The 16,740-nt window shown below is 35.2% G+C and overlaps 1 protein-coding gene across 7 annotated transcripts in view; it reads left to right on the top strand.

Annotated features, from left to right (window-relative positions):
- LOC143471128 (fibrocystin-L-like) overlaps positions 1 to 16,740 on the top strand; it is a 28,770-nt gene that overhangs the window by 9,646 nt on the left and 2,384 nt on the right. For all 7 annotated transcript variants that reach the window (XR_013119487.1, XR_013119488.1, XM_076969505.1 and 4 more), the window contains exons 24-62: positions 410 to 507; positions 592 to 750; positions 1,069 to 1,300; positions 1,439 to 1,685; positions 1,846 to 1,984; positions 2,825 to 2,991; positions 3,250 to 3,439; positions 3,841 to 3,994; positions 4,328 to 4,543; positions 4,864 to 4,987; positions 5,166 to 5,348; positions 5,464 to 5,566; positions 5,662 to 5,845; positions 6,304 to 6,476; positions 6,971 to 7,072; positions 7,460 to 7,693; positions 7,917 to 8,020; positions 8,141 to 8,279; positions 8,556 to 8,725; positions 9,076 to 9,245; positions 9,456 to 9,604; positions 9,829 to 9,994; positions 10,332 to 10,446; positions 10,534 to 10,654; positions 10,907 to 11,092; positions 11,422 to 11,599; positions 11,971 to 12,119; positions 12,187 to 12,358; positions 12,604 to 12,684; positions 12,782 to 12,890; positions 13,304 to 13,403; positions 13,875 to 14,005; positions 14,279 to 14,398; positions 14,590 to 14,655; positions 14,843 to 15,025; positions 15,343 to 15,567; positions 15,905 to 15,960; positions 16,120 to 16,259; positions 16,500 to 16,693. Coding sequence is in view for 5 of the 7 variants with exons in the window: in XM_076969505.1 (XP_076825620.1) it covers positions 410 to 507; positions 592 to 750; positions 1,069 to 1,300; positions 1,439 to 1,685; positions 1,846 to 1,984; positions 2,825 to 2,991; positions 3,250 to 3,439; positions 3,841 to 3,994; positions 4,328 to 4,543; positions 4,864 to 4,987; positions 5,166 to 5,348; positions 5,464 to 5,566; positions 5,662 to 5,845; positions 6,304 to 6,476; positions 6,971 to 7,072; positions 7,460 to 7,693; positions 7,917 to 8,020; positions 8,141 to 8,279; positions 8,556 to 8,725; positions 9,076 to 9,245; positions 9,456 to 9,604; positions 9,829 to 9,994; positions 10,332 to 10,446; positions 10,534 to 10,654; positions 10,907 to 11,092; positions 11,422 to 11,599; positions 11,971 to 12,119; positions 12,187 to 12,358; positions 12,604 to 12,684; positions 12,782 to 12,890; positions 13,304 to 13,403; positions 13,875 to 14,005; positions 14,279 to 14,398; positions 14,590 to 14,655; positions 14,843 to 15,025; positions 15,343 to 15,567; positions 15,905 to 15,960; positions 16,120 to 16,259; positions 16,500 to 16,693 (5,929 nt within the window). In the remaining 2 variants the exon portion in view is untranslated. The remainder of the gene's footprint in view (positions 1 to 409; positions 508 to 591; positions 751 to 1,068; positions 1,301 to 1,438; positions 1,686 to 1,845; positions 1,985 to 2,824; positions 2,992 to 3,249; positions 3,440 to 3,840; positions 3,995 to 4,327; positions 4,544 to 4,863; positions 4,988 to 5,165; positions 5,349 to 5,463; positions 5,567 to 5,661; positions 5,846 to 6,303; positions 6,477 to 6,970; positions 7,073 to 7,459; positions 7,694 to 7,916; positions 8,021 to 8,140; positions 8,280 to 8,555; positions 8,726 to 9,075; positions 9,246 to 9,455; positions 9,605 to 9,828; positions 9,995 to 10,331; positions 10,447 to 10,533; positions 10,655 to 10,906; positions 11,093 to 11,421; positions 11,600 to 11,970; positions 12,120 to 12,186; positions 12,359 to 12,603; positions 12,685 to 12,781; positions 12,891 to 13,303; positions 13,404 to 13,874; positions 14,006 to 14,278; positions 14,399 to 14,589; positions 14,656 to 14,842; positions 15,026 to 15,342; positions 15,568 to 15,904; positions 15,961 to 16,119; positions 16,260 to 16,499; positions 16,694 to 16,740) is intronic.

Genomic DNA, 16,740 nt, shown 5'->3' with positions numbered 1-16,740 from the left:
GATTATTGGTCATGATGGTTAATATTTTTCATTACGGTACATTCTATTTAGGTTGTAATTGTTACGAAAGCATTACAAAGTATGAAGCAGTTTCAAAAAAACCTGCATTATCCAATCTATGTTTTTCATATACTTTTTCAATTAATTAACCGCAAATAAACAGTTTTCTTATTTACTTTCAATTTGAATAATGCTGCAAAATAAGGCCATTGTATGCAGTGTCGGAAGTTCAATGTTCATTCATTGTTCATGTTTCGTTCAATGTAACTTCAAATTTTTACTTCAAAACAATTTTTTACTCCAATGTTCCTTTTAACGACAGTTATTAATTTTTTTGAGGCATTGCTGACTACAAATTGATAACGTTGATTTCGCGTTTTCATAAATCCCTGTTACCAACTTATTTCAGATACCCCATTCATTTCCATTTGATGGGCGACGTGAGTGGGATGTACGTGAAACGATGCGCCATCCACAACACATTCAACAGAGCAGTCACTATACATGGTTGGTGGATAATGGACGCTTTTTACTTTATTTACTTACGTCACGTGATCTTTTGATGTCACTTATTGTTTTGTTATGACTTAGGAACTCATAACCTTTTGGTTGAATCGAATGTGGTCTATGACGTCATGGGCGGCGCCATCTTTATCGAAGACGGAATTGAAACCGGAAACATAATTCAATACAATATGGTCGTGTTTGTACGTCAGAGCACGTCACTGCTCAATGATGACATCACACCGGGTGAGGTTTATTGCGTCATAGTTACAGAAACATATTTTACTGAATCTGCAAGTTCCGGGACAGCAATGATCCTAAGAATTTGACGTTGATTTCATCTTTGAGGTTGAAATGTTGTTGCTAATATTGTACTAAATTTATTAATACTAGGTTTAACTTTTCTTAATCATTTTGAAACTTAGTGTATAAACGGTGTAAAATAGCAAAAAAATTAAGGCCAGTTAATTTATAAATTTTTTAATAAATAAACAAGTAAATAAACAAATAACAAATAAGGAAATAAATGATGATCAATAGTTAAAATGACCACCATTGTTTCAGCTGCTTTTTGGGTCACCAACCCCAACAACACGGTCAGACACAACCACGCAGCAGGTGGCACCCACTTTGGCTTCTGGTACAGAATGCACGAGCACCCGGACGGACCCTCTTACACCACAACCGTGTGTCAGCAGAAAGTAGAATTGGGTGAATTCAGAAACAACACTGTTCACTCGCAAGGCTGGTTCGGTCTTTGGATATTTGAGTCTTATTTTCCAATGAAGGGATCCAGGTGAACAGAACGTAGATGAACTTTCTTTTATAGGCTTCTACTGCTGCATGCTTGCACAAATATAGATGCTGTAACAGTAATCGTTTAGTTGTATAACGCTCATAAATGAAGATAACACAATGTGTTAATCATGCGCAGCTGCACTTCGACCGAACCATCTCCTGCAAAGTTCGATTCACTGACCACCTGGCACTGTGAAAAAGGGGCTGAATGGGTCAACTGTGGGGCAATTCAGTTCAATAACTTCGTGATGGTCAACAACGAGGACACCGGCATCGACATCAAACTCATCTCGGGCACAGCGTGGGGAGATGCAAAAGTTACCAACCTCACTGTTGTGGGGCATTCCCCTCAGTCGGATGCCACATCGACCAAAACCGGCATTGTTAGTATTATGTGTCAGTGTGTATGTCTTTCCTTTACATACTTAAATTGTGTGTTTTTGGTTCATCAGCATGCTGCTCAAAAGTGCATTAAACATTTGAAGTGGTACATGATACCTTTCTAAAAATTAATTCATTTATCCATGCTCTTCTGGTACTCAGACTCTTCCGTTTGCTCCTGGACTTTTCGTTGATGGTGCCAAGATCTTCAACTTCGACGATGGAGGAGTAGCGTTGAAAGGAACAACTGTCCAAGGAAAATGTGTCGATGTTTGCGGGGGCTTTTACTTCTGGTTTCAACGTAAGTTATAGCTGTTATGTAACTATATTGGCACCATCACTGTATTACATTATTACACTAATACATATAGCTGTAGACTATTGGCATGAGGTCTGTAAATGCCAACATATTGAAAGATTTTTTATAACCTTTAACCAAGTATAAAAATATCATAGAATCAATAAATTAAATTCGATGAACTGTTGCGTGCGTCAGGTGCTGCAAGTCAATTAGTGACTTGACTTTCGGCTCGACTTGATTGTGACCTAAACATTATGTGAAAGAATATTTGTTTTAAGTCCTTTTTAAAATGCGTATTCCTAAATTTACTTTGACTCTCACCGGACTTTGTTTGCATAATGCATCTAGCATTGCTCTGCGCGATTGAGTGCTTAAGCTTGCTTTATCTGCATTTTCTTCCATAAATAGCCAATTTTACATTAGCTTTTTAACAGTTAATGTCAAGATAATTATTTGATTATTATTAATTACTTAATTATTTATTATAAAATTCATAAATTTGTTTGGGGTAGATCTGCGGCATAATAATTAAAAACACGCTTTACCTTGACCTTGACTTGAGAGTTGAAAGTAAGCAATATTTTGACAGACTTAATTATAACCAAGTCTTTATTTGATACTTAGTTGACATAGAGAGAGTTAAAGATATCTTTGTCAATTATTTTTACAACCACAGACATTTCATAACCTGTGATGCGTTGGTAGCAGTTATTTCATTCACAACATTGCATTATAATAAAACCAACTTAACAAAAATTATATTGGCTATGTCTAAACACACACATAAGTTAGCACTGTAACGCACCATCATTAAATCTTGGCCAACTTTTTTAAAAACAGGCATCAAATATTATTCCGTAACCAAAAGGATCCACTGGCGATGGACACACGAAGGTGTTTTGGTTGATAGAGATGGTTCCTTGACCGCTGATGCATCTGGTGCACCTGGTACAGCTGGTACCACTGTCGTTCCTTACACAGGGCTGGTCAACACAGATGATTGCCCGGTAAGTGGATGAGCGATAGTTGCATATTTTATTGTTCTTGTTTTATTGCGATTAGACTTCGAAGGAATTAATTATTTCTCGCCATTGTTCCATATTAAGTATTATCCATATTATCTCCATATTATTATCTCTTCTTTCTACAATCCATCCTTAACTTTACTTAATCGCTTAACTCCATTGTATGTTGCCCAATATTTTTGAGAATTAATATCAGAATCAGTAAAAAGATTCTAACATATTTTCCCAAATCTTAATAAGACTGCATCAGGCGACGTATATTCAAGTGGCGCTGTACCATCTGCAATCTGTACCGGCGGAAAAAGATTTCATCGATTCGCGCTAAACAACCCAGTTCCGGGATCACTTCTTGGCAAAGATATGGTCTTTGTTAATGACCATGGGAACGCAACCAGCAATTTTATGAAGAAGCGGCTCACACACGCGCCAGGTAAAATAATTTGTCTTCGAGGAAAAGTGTCATCGAAATGCAAATAGAAAGGTGTTATGATAACGTTTAATGATATTATTATCAAATAAAAAACAAGTTTTTAATTTCTTGTTCTGTTATTTTTTTCTGTGTTTGCTGGATATGTTTTAAAGTAAATGAAGTCATTAAGTTATTGACAGTACGAAATGTAAAGAAGTTTAAATGTCTATCTGAATGTCCAATCCAATGATTCAATAATACAACATATAGCACATAAAGCACTCATGTACGTGTACGCCGTACTATGCAGCGGGCACTTAGCTGCTCGCCAACGTTATCCACCCCATCAACTTTGTGTTAAATCTCTATTAAAAATATAGTTCAATGAATTAATCAAGCTGTTTTAAAAACACAATAAAAAGGTTGGATGGCACTGCTACCGAGCAAGGAAGAGATCTTGATTTACTTCAAAGATGGCGAGCAGTTCACCAACATCACTTACAATTCTAAGATCTACGACTTGATGGAAAACGATTACGTCATCATTAAGCATAAGCTGACGCAGACTCCGGACGTGTAAGTGTTTTTAAGTCTTAAGGAGTTTTAACTGTTTTTGATAAAACTATTCAAGGTATATACCGTTAATGACCTTCATATGTTAAATCTGAATTTTTTGTCCTTCTTTTTTTGTTCTGGAGGAAGTTTTGTTATTTGAAAAATAAAATAATCACCGAAAATTATAAACTTTTCTTGATATTAACATGTTTTTCAAAATACGATGTTTTACTGCCCTGTGCATATCTTTTATTTATTTAATTATATTGTCTATAACTTTGGACCGTATAGTTGTATGTTAACTATCAAAGCAATAAACTTAATTCCGATTAAAAACAATATTTTCAAATCCAGGATTCAAATCAACGAACAGGGAAATACGTCGGTTGGCGATACGTCACCATTGACAGCCAGTAGCCAAAACCTGGACTGGCATTTCGCCGTGGACACGAAAGAACTGAGCATAATGGTTTCGGGAAGAAGAGAAAGTTCATCGAGAAAACGGAGATCTTCTCTTGGCGTCACTGGAGACATCTACAGTCATGTCCCCGTGTCACCGACAATATACAGGTAAGAAAAACAGAAGCGCTCAATTTTTGAGATTATTCTATTTTTACTCTTGAATAGAACACAAAAAAGACTACTACAGGTTATTACTGTGTGTTATATTAGAAGGATTATTGTAATACATTATTTAATATTTGTGGTAAACGTCGGGCTACATTTAACTTACACCGTAGCAAAATTATGATGGAATTCTTATTATACAGTACTCGATTTGAGTAAACATTTTTCGTACTTCAATTCAAACTGAGATTTTTAATTGAATTAATAACCTAGTTGTACTATATATAACGAAAAATATTTCCTAAATATATTTCGTTTTTTAGGTGTTACTATGAAGACTGCATTGGGCCAGTAAGCGCCGAAGAAATCCCGCCAAGCAGGGAAAGACCATCCGATTACCATCTTTGGTCCACCAGTACCAACCCTTGTTTGTTTTGGTCCAGTGATGTGAGCTATAGCTTTTGTTATTTCTGCTAATAATACTGGCTGTTGTTAGCTGCTTAATATTCGATTAATTAAGCATTTTGACAATAAATATACTAAAATGTAGGATTAAAAGAACATTTTGTTTGTTGGATACAGACTGCAGAATAGTTTTTAAGCTTTGTTTCTTGTTCTTTGTCAGAAACAAATCGTTACGGTTGGTCGAACATACGTGACATTGGACGGCAGCGATTCCGAGTGTTGGGTGGTAGTTGACGTAGCTGTGATAAACGTCACTCACTTGACTATTCATGGTGTTTTGGAGTTTAGCAATGATCACGGCCCTGACGTCATTGCACTTTCAATTGAAACAATCTTGGTTCTGGTGAGCCGATTTACTTCTAATTTCAATTAGCGAATTTTGCTTTTGTTATATACTATACGCGGTAACGGTTTTTATAACGTCTTGAAATGTTATCAACCTAAAAGTTTACTGATAGAACGGGCGAATCATAGCCGGTATTACGGAGACCGAAATTTTCAATAAAGATCTTACGGTCGAGCTACGGGGAAACCACAGTACGCCAAGAGTGACTTTAGAAGGTAAAAAAAATATTTCTTTTTTAATATTTATTGTGGAGACGTACGATTTTGCTTGAAACACTGGATTAATTATTCATGCTTTCCCTCCATGAAAGAGATCAATCTGGGATCGAAAGCAATCGGTTGCTTCGGAGGATGCGACTTTCAAGGGAAGAAGCGCTCGCCTTCCTGGACTCGTCTTGCTCAAACTGTTGCTGCAGGAACTAACCAAATCATTGTACAAGACGTGGTAGACTGGGTCGCTGGTGAAGAGATTGTTATTACAACAACTGGTTACGAGTGAGTAGAACTCAGAGGTCTTTGCTTGTATGTATGTATGTATATTAATGTAAAACGAGAAAGCTGGGTGTTTATGTTTTGGGACGGGTGCAGATTAAAATGTTAGTAAGTTGTATGTTGCAATAGACAACCTAATGTTATTTTTTATTCTCTGCTAATTAGCTTAAGATACTATTCTATTAGCCATTTTATAGTAATTTATGATACATAATTATCATATAGTATAACATTTTTTAATATTATTATATAGTATCATATATATATATAATATTGGCATTAGTATATATAATATTATAATAATATTAATACTTATTATCTATCACATAATTTATTTTCATTTATTATATCTATAACTAATTTAATGATAATAATTTAATCAGTTTTTAATATTTATTCATTATTATTATCTTACTTTCTGGAAGTTGTGATTCAGCTAATGTCTTGTCACAAACTTGCAGTTCAAGAGAGACCGAGAAGCACGTGATAGCTGCAGTGGCCACTGACGGGGTAACAATAACTCTCGAGAACACACTTGCCCACAGACATATGGGGGAAACCTACACGGCTGGACAACATAGCTACGACATGAGAGCTGAGGTCGGCTTGCTCAGTAGAAACATCAAAATCATAGGTTCGTTATATTTTGTTTATTAATCACTGTTACTTTTATTGTTATGTTACTGTTATTTTTACTGTTATTAATATCCAAACGTCACTTCACTAGGATAATTATCCAATTTACTTGGATAAATATTATATAATTATAATATAATTATATAATTGATAATTATCATTTATTATAATAAATAGATTAATACTTATAAATATATGAATGCTAATAAATACTAATAAATAATAATAATAAACTATATAAATACTAATAAATACTTATACCTTGTTTCTATGGAATGTTAGTTCGTGAATTTTATTTGCCGAGAAACAGCATAACTTGTTGTTAATGTTAGCATATTCGGTAGCAGTGCTGGTTAATTCTTAAAATCCGTTTATTCTTAATTACTTGCCTTCGAGAAGGGTAATTTTTATTCGTCGTTACTCATTTAACATTTTGCGATGGTTCTAAACTAAATTTATTTTTTTTGTTGATCTCAAACAAAAATTCTTCAGGACAATGGTACGAAGACATTGACAAGGAGGCGTACGGTGCGAGGGTGCTGGTTGGTACGGTCAGGACCGAAGACGAAAACGGCAATGAAGTTGATGTTAGGGGTATTTCACTTTGTATATTTTTGTCAAAACTGAATTTTTTCATGTATAAGTAACTTCTACCCGGCCGCTGGGCCTACAGGAATAAACCTATGACGTCTTTCAACTTTTCGCCACATCGTGTTTTAAGAGTTTTTGTGTTTTTATTTAAATAGTAAATCAATCAATTAATTAATTAATTATTTAATTGATTAATTAATGCAATGCCAACTTACAATGCTAACTATATATGATGGCAGACGAAATGTATGTGTATCGTATTAAATATTATGAACATGTGTTCGGATATATTTTATTTTCATGATAAACTATAGCAGATATTGGAATTTATAATAGTATCAGTTTGGTTCGTTTAAATCCCTGTTTGTTTTTTGATTCGATACAAACCAGGCTTCGCCCGGTTCAGCAACGTTGAGTTTCATCGGACCGGTCAGGAGGGTTGGACCGACCCGTGGGACCCGAGATTTTCCCTTGCCTGGGTAGGAACGGGGGCCACGGTACCGGCTAGGCCCGCTTTTGTAAAAAATTGTGCTTTCCACGATGGTTACTCAACTGCCATTGGAACCTTTGGTGCTGATGATGTCACAATCAGCGGCAACGTTGTTCATAGAACGATATTTGACGGTAAGCAATAAACTGCATTGTAAAACTTGCGGAATAAATATAATATATGAATATTATAAATGACGTCAATGTTTACTGTACGTTTTACGGTAAAAAACCTGTTTACAGGAAATATTCTTATAAATGCATGCGTCATGAATCATTGGTGGAAATGATTTAGAATAGCCATTAGAAATTAAAGGTTTTGATTTTTGATATAAAAATGTATTTCCATTTTTGGCAGGAATTCGACTCACAGGCGCAGGACACAAACTCGAGAATAACCTCGTAACCCTCACCCTGTTTAGAGGAACCTGGGGCGACAGGAATGAATTGACAAACTATATGGTAAAAATTTCCAAAAACAAATAATATCAATTACCAATTCATACCACGTAAAGTTATGTAAAACATTGTTAAATTTTTCATGCACTGTAAATTCCAGCTGCGAATAAAATTTATTTCCAGGACTGGCATGCAAGCTTCGAAGTAGCAGAAGCAAGCAGCCTGATAATGAAAGGCAACGTTGCTGCCGGCAGCGAGAGAAGAGGTTTCCACATCGACGGTGAAGCTTGTGACGCACCGGAAGATGACAATGCATGGACAGGTTGGATATCTACTTGTCAGTTTTTATCAACAACTACATCTATTAGCAGTGGAGCTATGTTTAAATAACGTCAATATCTTTTATTACTTGCCTTAGCTTATAAAGTAATTATTATAGGTTGAAGGGATTCATGAAACAATGCAATGCTTAAGACCAACATTGATATATTAGCCTATAATTATAGCGTAGTTAACTGTGCTTAGCAATAATGTAATAATAATAATATATCAATAATGTTTAGTCATAAACTATGCATTTACACTTTTTTATTTGCAGGCAACGTGGCCCACGGATGTCTACACGGTATACAGATCTTCACAGCGGACGGTGTTGGAAGTTGTTCAATGATCCGAAACTTCGTCGTTTACAAATCGTGGGACTACGGTATATATCACCAGACTCAAGTCAGCGTTCACATCAACAACACAGTCATAGCCGATTCATTTGTAAGTAGATTAGACTATTGCTTGAAACCTTCTACGCGTCACATGAATAAATTATTCACAAAGCAAGAGTATGACCGAAATGGTTCGGGTGATTACAATTGATCAGGCGACCCAAACCTCGGTATCAAAATTTATTCTAAATGAAATTGAAAAGGTCACCTTTCAACAAAAATCAGAAATTCGCAAAATAATCGCAAAAATTTTACAGCAATGCTGAAGTGCGCGAAACTGCGATATTTAGATTAGAAGAATAAAATTGTCATTAGAAAACTGTAATTTTAAGTTTTTTTTATCCGAGCCCTATCTTGCATGAAAAGACTGCTCCAGAATTTCATGGTTTGTTTAAACAGGTTGGATACCTCCCTTATATATTTGCCCCTGCTGCACTTACCCACCTATATGAGAACAAGATTGCCCGCATGGAAAACGTCACATGTATTGGACGTAGCCCGCATTTTGATCCTAATCTTGACAAAATGGATGAAAACACCGATAAAAATCTGCAGATTCGAAACTACCAGTACTATACCTACCGTTATTTCATTAATTTATTTGTTTGTTTTATGAAAAGTTATCAGATCTATACCATCTAGTTACTAGCACTTACAGAAATATATATATATACTGTATATATAGATATAAAAATATATCATCCAATGGTAGCATAAAATCTGCGGATAAAGGATTATAGCACATACAATAAAGCTGCAGTTTTTTCTTTTATCTCTAGAATAGTCAGGGAAGCACCTAGGAACGTATATGGAGGCAAGACATGCGTCATGTTGCCAATGTTTCAGAGTGGTACAAATGGCGCTCCTTTCAAAGCATTCCACTCAAACACGATCTACCCTTCAGTTCGTGGTTTACTCGATATCAGAGGTACGTTTGCAGCTAGAGGACATTTTCAAAGAAATAACTTTTTGCAAATTATTTATGAGTTTATTTTCGTGCCAACCGCAAGCAAACGTGCTGTATTGTGACAAACCGGCTGTATTTGACTTGTGTTGTAGCTTTAAAACTTCAGCAGAACTTAAGCGGCAGCATGCAACTTATGAAAGACCAAAACCGTTACTGTAAGGCACATTAAGTATTTCTTCAAAAAGGTCTCCACGCTCATAATTATAACGGCCATTCGGACGGAACACGTGACCTGGTCTTCTTTACCAATCCAAGCAACGAAGACATTTTCCACCCAACCTACCTGAGAAATATTGTTCTTAGTAACGTCGATGATGACAGCAAAGTTTATTACGCAAGACCCAGTCTCGGGTAAATAGTTATGTTAACAACAATTATTTCGTTTCTCTTGTAAACATAAATCATACAACAATAAATTAACAATAATTAGCTTGTTTGCAAATCTCGGGATGTTTAATTAATTATTGGACTGGAATTGATAAATTCAACGAAGAATTTGCGGTAAGTCTGTTCCTGCTCATATATTTGAAGTCGCCAAAAGTTTTTAAACTTTTTGTTGTTGACAAATTACAATTTTATAACCTATAAAAATACTGTTAACTATGCTTATAAATATTGTTATCAAATGTTGTTCTATACACTAGCAGAGCTCTTTAATACTAACTCAAGGAAAACCTGATTATTTAAGGTTGATCAATCCGTCCGACTGCGTCGACATGGAATGCGATGGAATGAAGAATGTTTTAATAAAAGATTTCGATGGAGGTTTAATCGGCGGCACTGGCGGGACCGTCCTACCTCAGGTGTGTCCCCTTTGTGTGCTCATAAAAATTAATTTACATCGCCCTTTGAGTAACCCAAGCTTATCTTATGTAAAACTTCCAACTCAGGCTGAGTATGAATGGGATGGCGATCCACGTCGCGGTTTAGGGGATTACCGGATTCCGAAAGCGTTGCTCACAACCTCAAGTGGCGATAGGATTGATGTAGATGATATTATTGATGTTAGAGGTATGTTATATGAGCAACGTTGGTCGTCTACGCTGCGTCTATCAAGAAAGTAAAAATGTGTTCATTTTTAACGCTGTTCATTTTTGATTGGTTGGTTAACACCATGATTACGCTAACTGATGTGTTCTGCTGTGTACTTTGTTATGCTGTCAAAAAAGTTTATGATTTTTTCTTCGGAACTTCCAAAACCTCGCAACCGACGTTTGCAAATCTAATTTGATAAGCCAATTTATAATAAGGTTCTTTGTTCAGGTATACTTCGCAATTCGGCATGCACATACAATAGCAACTGGCAGGCGTACAATTGCCAAAATGACGGCGAAAATAGAACTTTGGATTACCGCATGCTAGTGATAGAGAGCTTAGACTCAGACACGGAATCAAGGCGGCTGTCTCCTCTTGCCATGCTAAGCAACAGATACATTGATCTTAACAACGGTATTTGGATATTTCTCTCTGATACTTCGTAATTGTCTTCATCATTTTGAGCGTTATTTGAATCCGATTTTTCTTCTTTCGAACTTAGAAGTAATTGTTTTAAAGTTTCAGACATCTTTTTCTAAAACGATTCATTCTGTTTAAAGAAATTAAACCATTTTTTCTAACATTAGAAAGCTTAGAACAATTTTAATTTGTTAAACTTGACTTACAGTTATGCGAACAATTGCTTTGGTTACCGGTATAACTTAATTCAACCAAATCCATTTTGACCATTGAAGCATTCCATTTTAAGTCTTTTAAATGTTATAGTTCTTGTCATTGTTCAGGACCCCAAGACCACGGCTGGTGTTTCGGTTACACCTGCCAGAAGCGGATTTCGACTTTCTACACAATCGTCGCCACCGGGCATCATTATGACGTTTACTTCACCGGTTATGCGCCGAAAAAGTTGAGACTGACCCTGTTGAACGTTGATGATGACATCACACTGAGAGTTGCTATCTGGTAAGTTTGTTTAGGAATTGATAATCTTGTTTGAAGAATTACTGATACATTTAGATTGGAGCCTTTTTTATTGTTTTAGGTTCAAATACAGTTAGATAACAGTGCAATCGTTTGTGTGGTGAACGAAAAAACTATAGCATAAACTTAGTCAATGAATATTCTCCATGTGAATTCCTTCCCTCAAAAGTTTTATTAAAAAGTGTTTTAGCTCAATAAAAACGATTTCTGTTTTAATGTTCTTATTATCTCTTGTAACAGAACAAGAGATAATAAGAACATTAAAACAGAAATCGTTTTTATTGAGCTAAAACACTTTTACACACACACACACGTTTTTACAAAACACACACTTTTTACTATTTTCCTTCCAGGTACGCAAGACCCGAAAAATTAGAAGTGTTTAATGTCGAGACTGGGATTTCTATCACGCCTGAAAATTACGTGTACGATGTCAGTCTAAACAAGTGGATTTACAAGAGACCAGAGACCGATGGACAATACAGACCAGCGATTGATTCCAGTGAGTTATACATTGCTGTAGAAATAATATAGTAGTATTTGTTAAATTGTTCGGTTCTTTACAACAGGGGTCCATGGCGCCAACTTCATGGACTTAAAAAAGGACTTGCTGTATGTGACGTTGCGAGGAGGCGAACCAATCGACATTAAAACCGTTCCTGCCGTTATTTTAGCTTTCGGTTTTCCCGCCATCTCCATCGATGAATTCTTTGGAGAGAATTTGATTTCCAACCTTGCTATGTAAGTAGCTGGCCAAAGATCTTATTTATACCTGTATAAGGACATTGTTCATGAAATTATAATACACGTTTTCTATACAAGCTATACTAATTGTAACGTGTTTAGTTTACAAGTATTATTAAATAATGGTTACCATTTTCTTATGAAAACATGTTTGTTGTATATTAGCCTACAGTATGTTGTTAATGTCCATATAATCAAAACTTTTTTGATTAAGTTTAAAATTATTTTAACACGTTTTGAAGCTACCTGGGAGTGCCGAATGACAAAATCCGCATCGTTGACGTTGTTGAAGAAACGAGCTCAAGAAAACGTAGAAGCACATCGTAAGTCCACATCCACACAACAACGTAGAATAATTCCTCATTTATTATATTTGATGCCAACCTTTCGATGATTTAACTATTTTTTATTTTCACACAGTGATGGAAGTGTGACGTATATAATACAGTTCAGTGACGAAATAACCAACTCGTCTGTAAGTGGGAACGAAGAATTGTCGGCCGAAGTCTTAAACAACAAAACTGATACGGTGAGTGTTTGTTTTGATTGGTCAGTTCAAGTTATAGACTAATAACTACATAAAACAAAACATATAATTGCCTGAGTCAATAGTTCTTTGACAATTTCTTGGTTTAGTTCGTTTTCAGTTCTATATATAGTTATACACAATTTGTCAGAATTAAATTCATAAAATTTCCACCCGAGCTCAGTTACTTAGTGTTTGTTATGGTCATATGTTTCGGGATGTAACAACTGATCGATGATAACAAATTATACAGAACAAAGAAACTTCAGTGTCTGTGCTTTCTGTACAAATTTTAATGAAATAATGATTTAAAATTATTAAAAACTAAATTTTCATACCTTCAGTCATAGTTTTTCAAACTATCAAACTAACTTTGTAAAATCCTGCATCCAAATCCCGTTTTATCTCCACCTCAGTTACTCTTGGATTTTCAAACTGGACACTTATGGGAGCGCCTGAACGTCACGGAAGGAGCAACTTTTTCCTCCACTCAAGCATCCACATCAAACACATCTGGTGAGGATATACAAATAGTTGATTTCAGTTGTATGTTTAGGATTTCGTAAAGTTCGCTAAATTCTTCAGTTAATGGATGTTTTTTATTAAAGAATTTTTTGTTTGGTTATTTTAGATAAACCTTAAATTTTAATTTTTAACATGTTTTAACTTTAATCTATTTTAACTATTTTTATTTTTTACTTTTATATTATTTTTATTTATGTTTTTTTTGTATTTTTTCCTTTTTCTTTTTATTTTATTCCCTTACATATCTAAAATGTTAATATACTGTATATATCTTACAATAATTCTTACAGTTAATTAATTAACTCCTGAGTAACTCAAAGTTATCTATTGTTGAAAAGCAGAAGTGTGACAAACATAAATGAGGTACAAAACGTCTCTATTCAAGAAAATGATATTAAAGTTTGAAATGTAACATACGAAGTTTTTATTTTCAAATCTGCTGTCATTCTGTATCCATATTAGGAGATGCCGGAAACGAACTTTTAGTCCAACATTCCATTCCAACTCAGCTTGTTGTGTCGTCACTTCCGTCAAGCGCTGAAGAATATGTCGCCTTTGATCCACAACCGATGGTTTCCATACTGGATGCTGACGTAATGCTTTGTTATTACTAACTTAAGTTAAACTATTACAATCATGGTTGTTACGACCGTTCATTATTTTATGCACTGAGACCACGGCAATCAACAGCAACGTAGTTACATGGCCAACTGGTAGTTTTACATCAATCGCGAAAGTAATGTATTTTAATTTAATTTAAGAAATTACCAATTCTAAAACATGAAATAAGAACTGTGGTAATGAACAGCAACATAGTTACATTGCTTGATTTGGCGACAGTGAAATAAACTAATCTGGTTTTGCAGAATCAAGTGGTTTCAACACTCGGTGGTACTTGGATGGTGACTGTTTCATTTGACACGTCAGGTACCGACGCAGACGACAGTGCCACTTTGCAGGGTACAACGACTGTTGCAGTGTCCAACGTAAGTAATCATAAAAATAAGCAGATACACACGTGACACTGAGTGTCATTTTACAGTACAAACTCCATGTGTAGGAATTTGAGGGAGTTGAAACCGGTTACAACTGGTTTTTCCTTTTTGGTTTTAACATCTGATTTTTGGTTTTAACCGTAAGTTAAAACTATTAACAAAATAATTTTGTACTACACCAGGGATATGCCAACTTCACTGATCTCAGAATCACTCACAGTGGTACCGGATACGTTCTGAGATATGCGGTATGTTACTTGAATTTTTATTACTTTAAAATCAGAAATTTGCACCAAGTCATTCTCTTCTACTCTAAAATGCCCCATAAATGTCAACCTGCTCATTACTATTAAATTTTTGTTAACTATTAACGGTATTTATTTGTTTATTTATGATTTATTCGGAACGTTTCCATTTTTTCAAATTTGTTTAAAGATAAGTGAACCAAGTGGAATCAGTTTGATAACCACGGACCCAACAATTGACATCAGCCTTAGAACTGTCAACATTGGCCTGCCCAGCGGTGTTGATGGGTACATAGAGCACAACAACCCTGTAGACATCACCCTCGAACTTCAGGACGTTAACGGCGTCACCCTGGAAAATATTGGATACAAGGTAATGTAGATTTACTCATTGTTCGTTTAGAATAATGTTGAATTAAAAATCTACGCATCTGATGTAATAAATCTGATGTATAAAACTCCTTATAAAGTTGTCCAAATGATCAGGATAACAGCTCAGATGACAAAAATACACTAAAGTTTATCATTAATTGCAAATCTTTTTTCAGCTCAATTTACCCCACAAAAGGCAATAAAAATTCAGACATATCAAAAGCATGATAACAAATTTAGTATTCACTTTAATGTACCGGTATTCTAATTGCTTTATCTTGTCAATGAATTTTAATCTTGCAAATTATATTCATCAAGGGCCACACTTGGAAAGTCGACATATCTCTTGACGACAGCTCGATTTACGACAACACTGGCGTTGTTGGCGCCTCCACTTTCACCTTTGACCCGACCACTGGTCGTACGATAACCACCGGGTTTAGCCTGACCAATACGATCAGTTATTACCAATACAATCTCCGCTTCCGGGTTTACACGGATCCTGCCCTGTACGACTTCGCTGTGGAAGGTCCTACATTGCAGGTATGGTCGCGATTGGTTGTTAAGAACGAGATAGGTGAAGATAGAGTATTTTTAATATCATATTTGAGCGTATTGTCAATTCATTGTCATAAAACATTGTCTTGGATGATCGCTTCCATCATTCAGACAAAAACGAATGCATGATAACCATTACAAAAATGGTTGCTTATCTTTTGTGCGTAAGTGTTGAATTCTGTACAGCAGTGCAGTAGAATGTATTAAGTAATTAAGGAGAGCTTGTTAATTGCTTTAAACTTCGAGTTTAAAGTGAGATTAAACTAATACAAATTTTTATTCTTTTTTATGCGTATGGAGTAAGAATTTTTATTTTGTTTAGTTTATTTCATCCTCGGACAATGTTCATACATCGGTAACAAATATCAAAAAGTTAAAGTAAGTATAAAATGCTGCGTTTATAATTTCCGGGGTTTTTGTTCTCCATTATATTAATATTAAAATAATATTTAATATTACAAACATGAGTTTAAAAAGCAAATAAAAACAAACAAAAAATTTACACTTATCCCTTCTTTTATCTGAACAAATCTGAAGGATTGAATTTGTCGGACAACCGTACACATCCATAACTTCTTCGTCCTCCATGTCCACCTTCAAAGTTTATTTCCACAACGTGGTGGTCGAACATACAACAGAAGTTCTTATTTCAAACACTGACGCCAGCGGGAAATCGAGTGAGAAAAGTTTTCACTTAATTTATTTTAATCAATTTTAGTTTAATTTTCAACGACTTTAGACATAATTAGAATTTCAGATATTTTATCATTAGCTTGTCACAAAAACATGTTTTTCCGTGAATAACGCTGAAATTTTAATTAAAAGAAAAATTCTGAAACAAAATGCTTTCACTAAAAACAAATTTGTACGTTTCAAACAACAACAAACCAAGTTTACATTTTTGGGAATTTTTGCAGATGGAAACACTGAAGTATCCTTCGATGTTGGTTCAAGCAACGCAACTGCAGTGGACATAGCAGTGACCACAGTGTCCGACTTCCTGGTTGCCCCAGACAACGGTCTGTCCTTCGAAGGATCCAGACTGGTAGTGGCAGATACATCCTGCGTAGTTACAGTTGACGAGGAATGCATCACTGGCACAATAGATTGGGTAAGTGATGCAATGCAGTTAAGGCAGTGTTTCTTAAACTGTGTGCC

Source organism: Clavelina lepadiformis, chromosome 9 (assembly GCF_947623445.1).
Source record: "Clavelina lepadiformis chromosome 9, kaClaLepa1.1, whole genome shotgun sequence".
In the NCBI taxonomy this organism is placed as follows: Eukaryota; Metazoa; Chordata; class Ascidiacea; order Aplousobranchia; family Clavelinidae; genus Clavelina; species Clavelina lepadiformis.
This window is presented reverse-complemented; position numbering and strand designations above follow the sequence as displayed.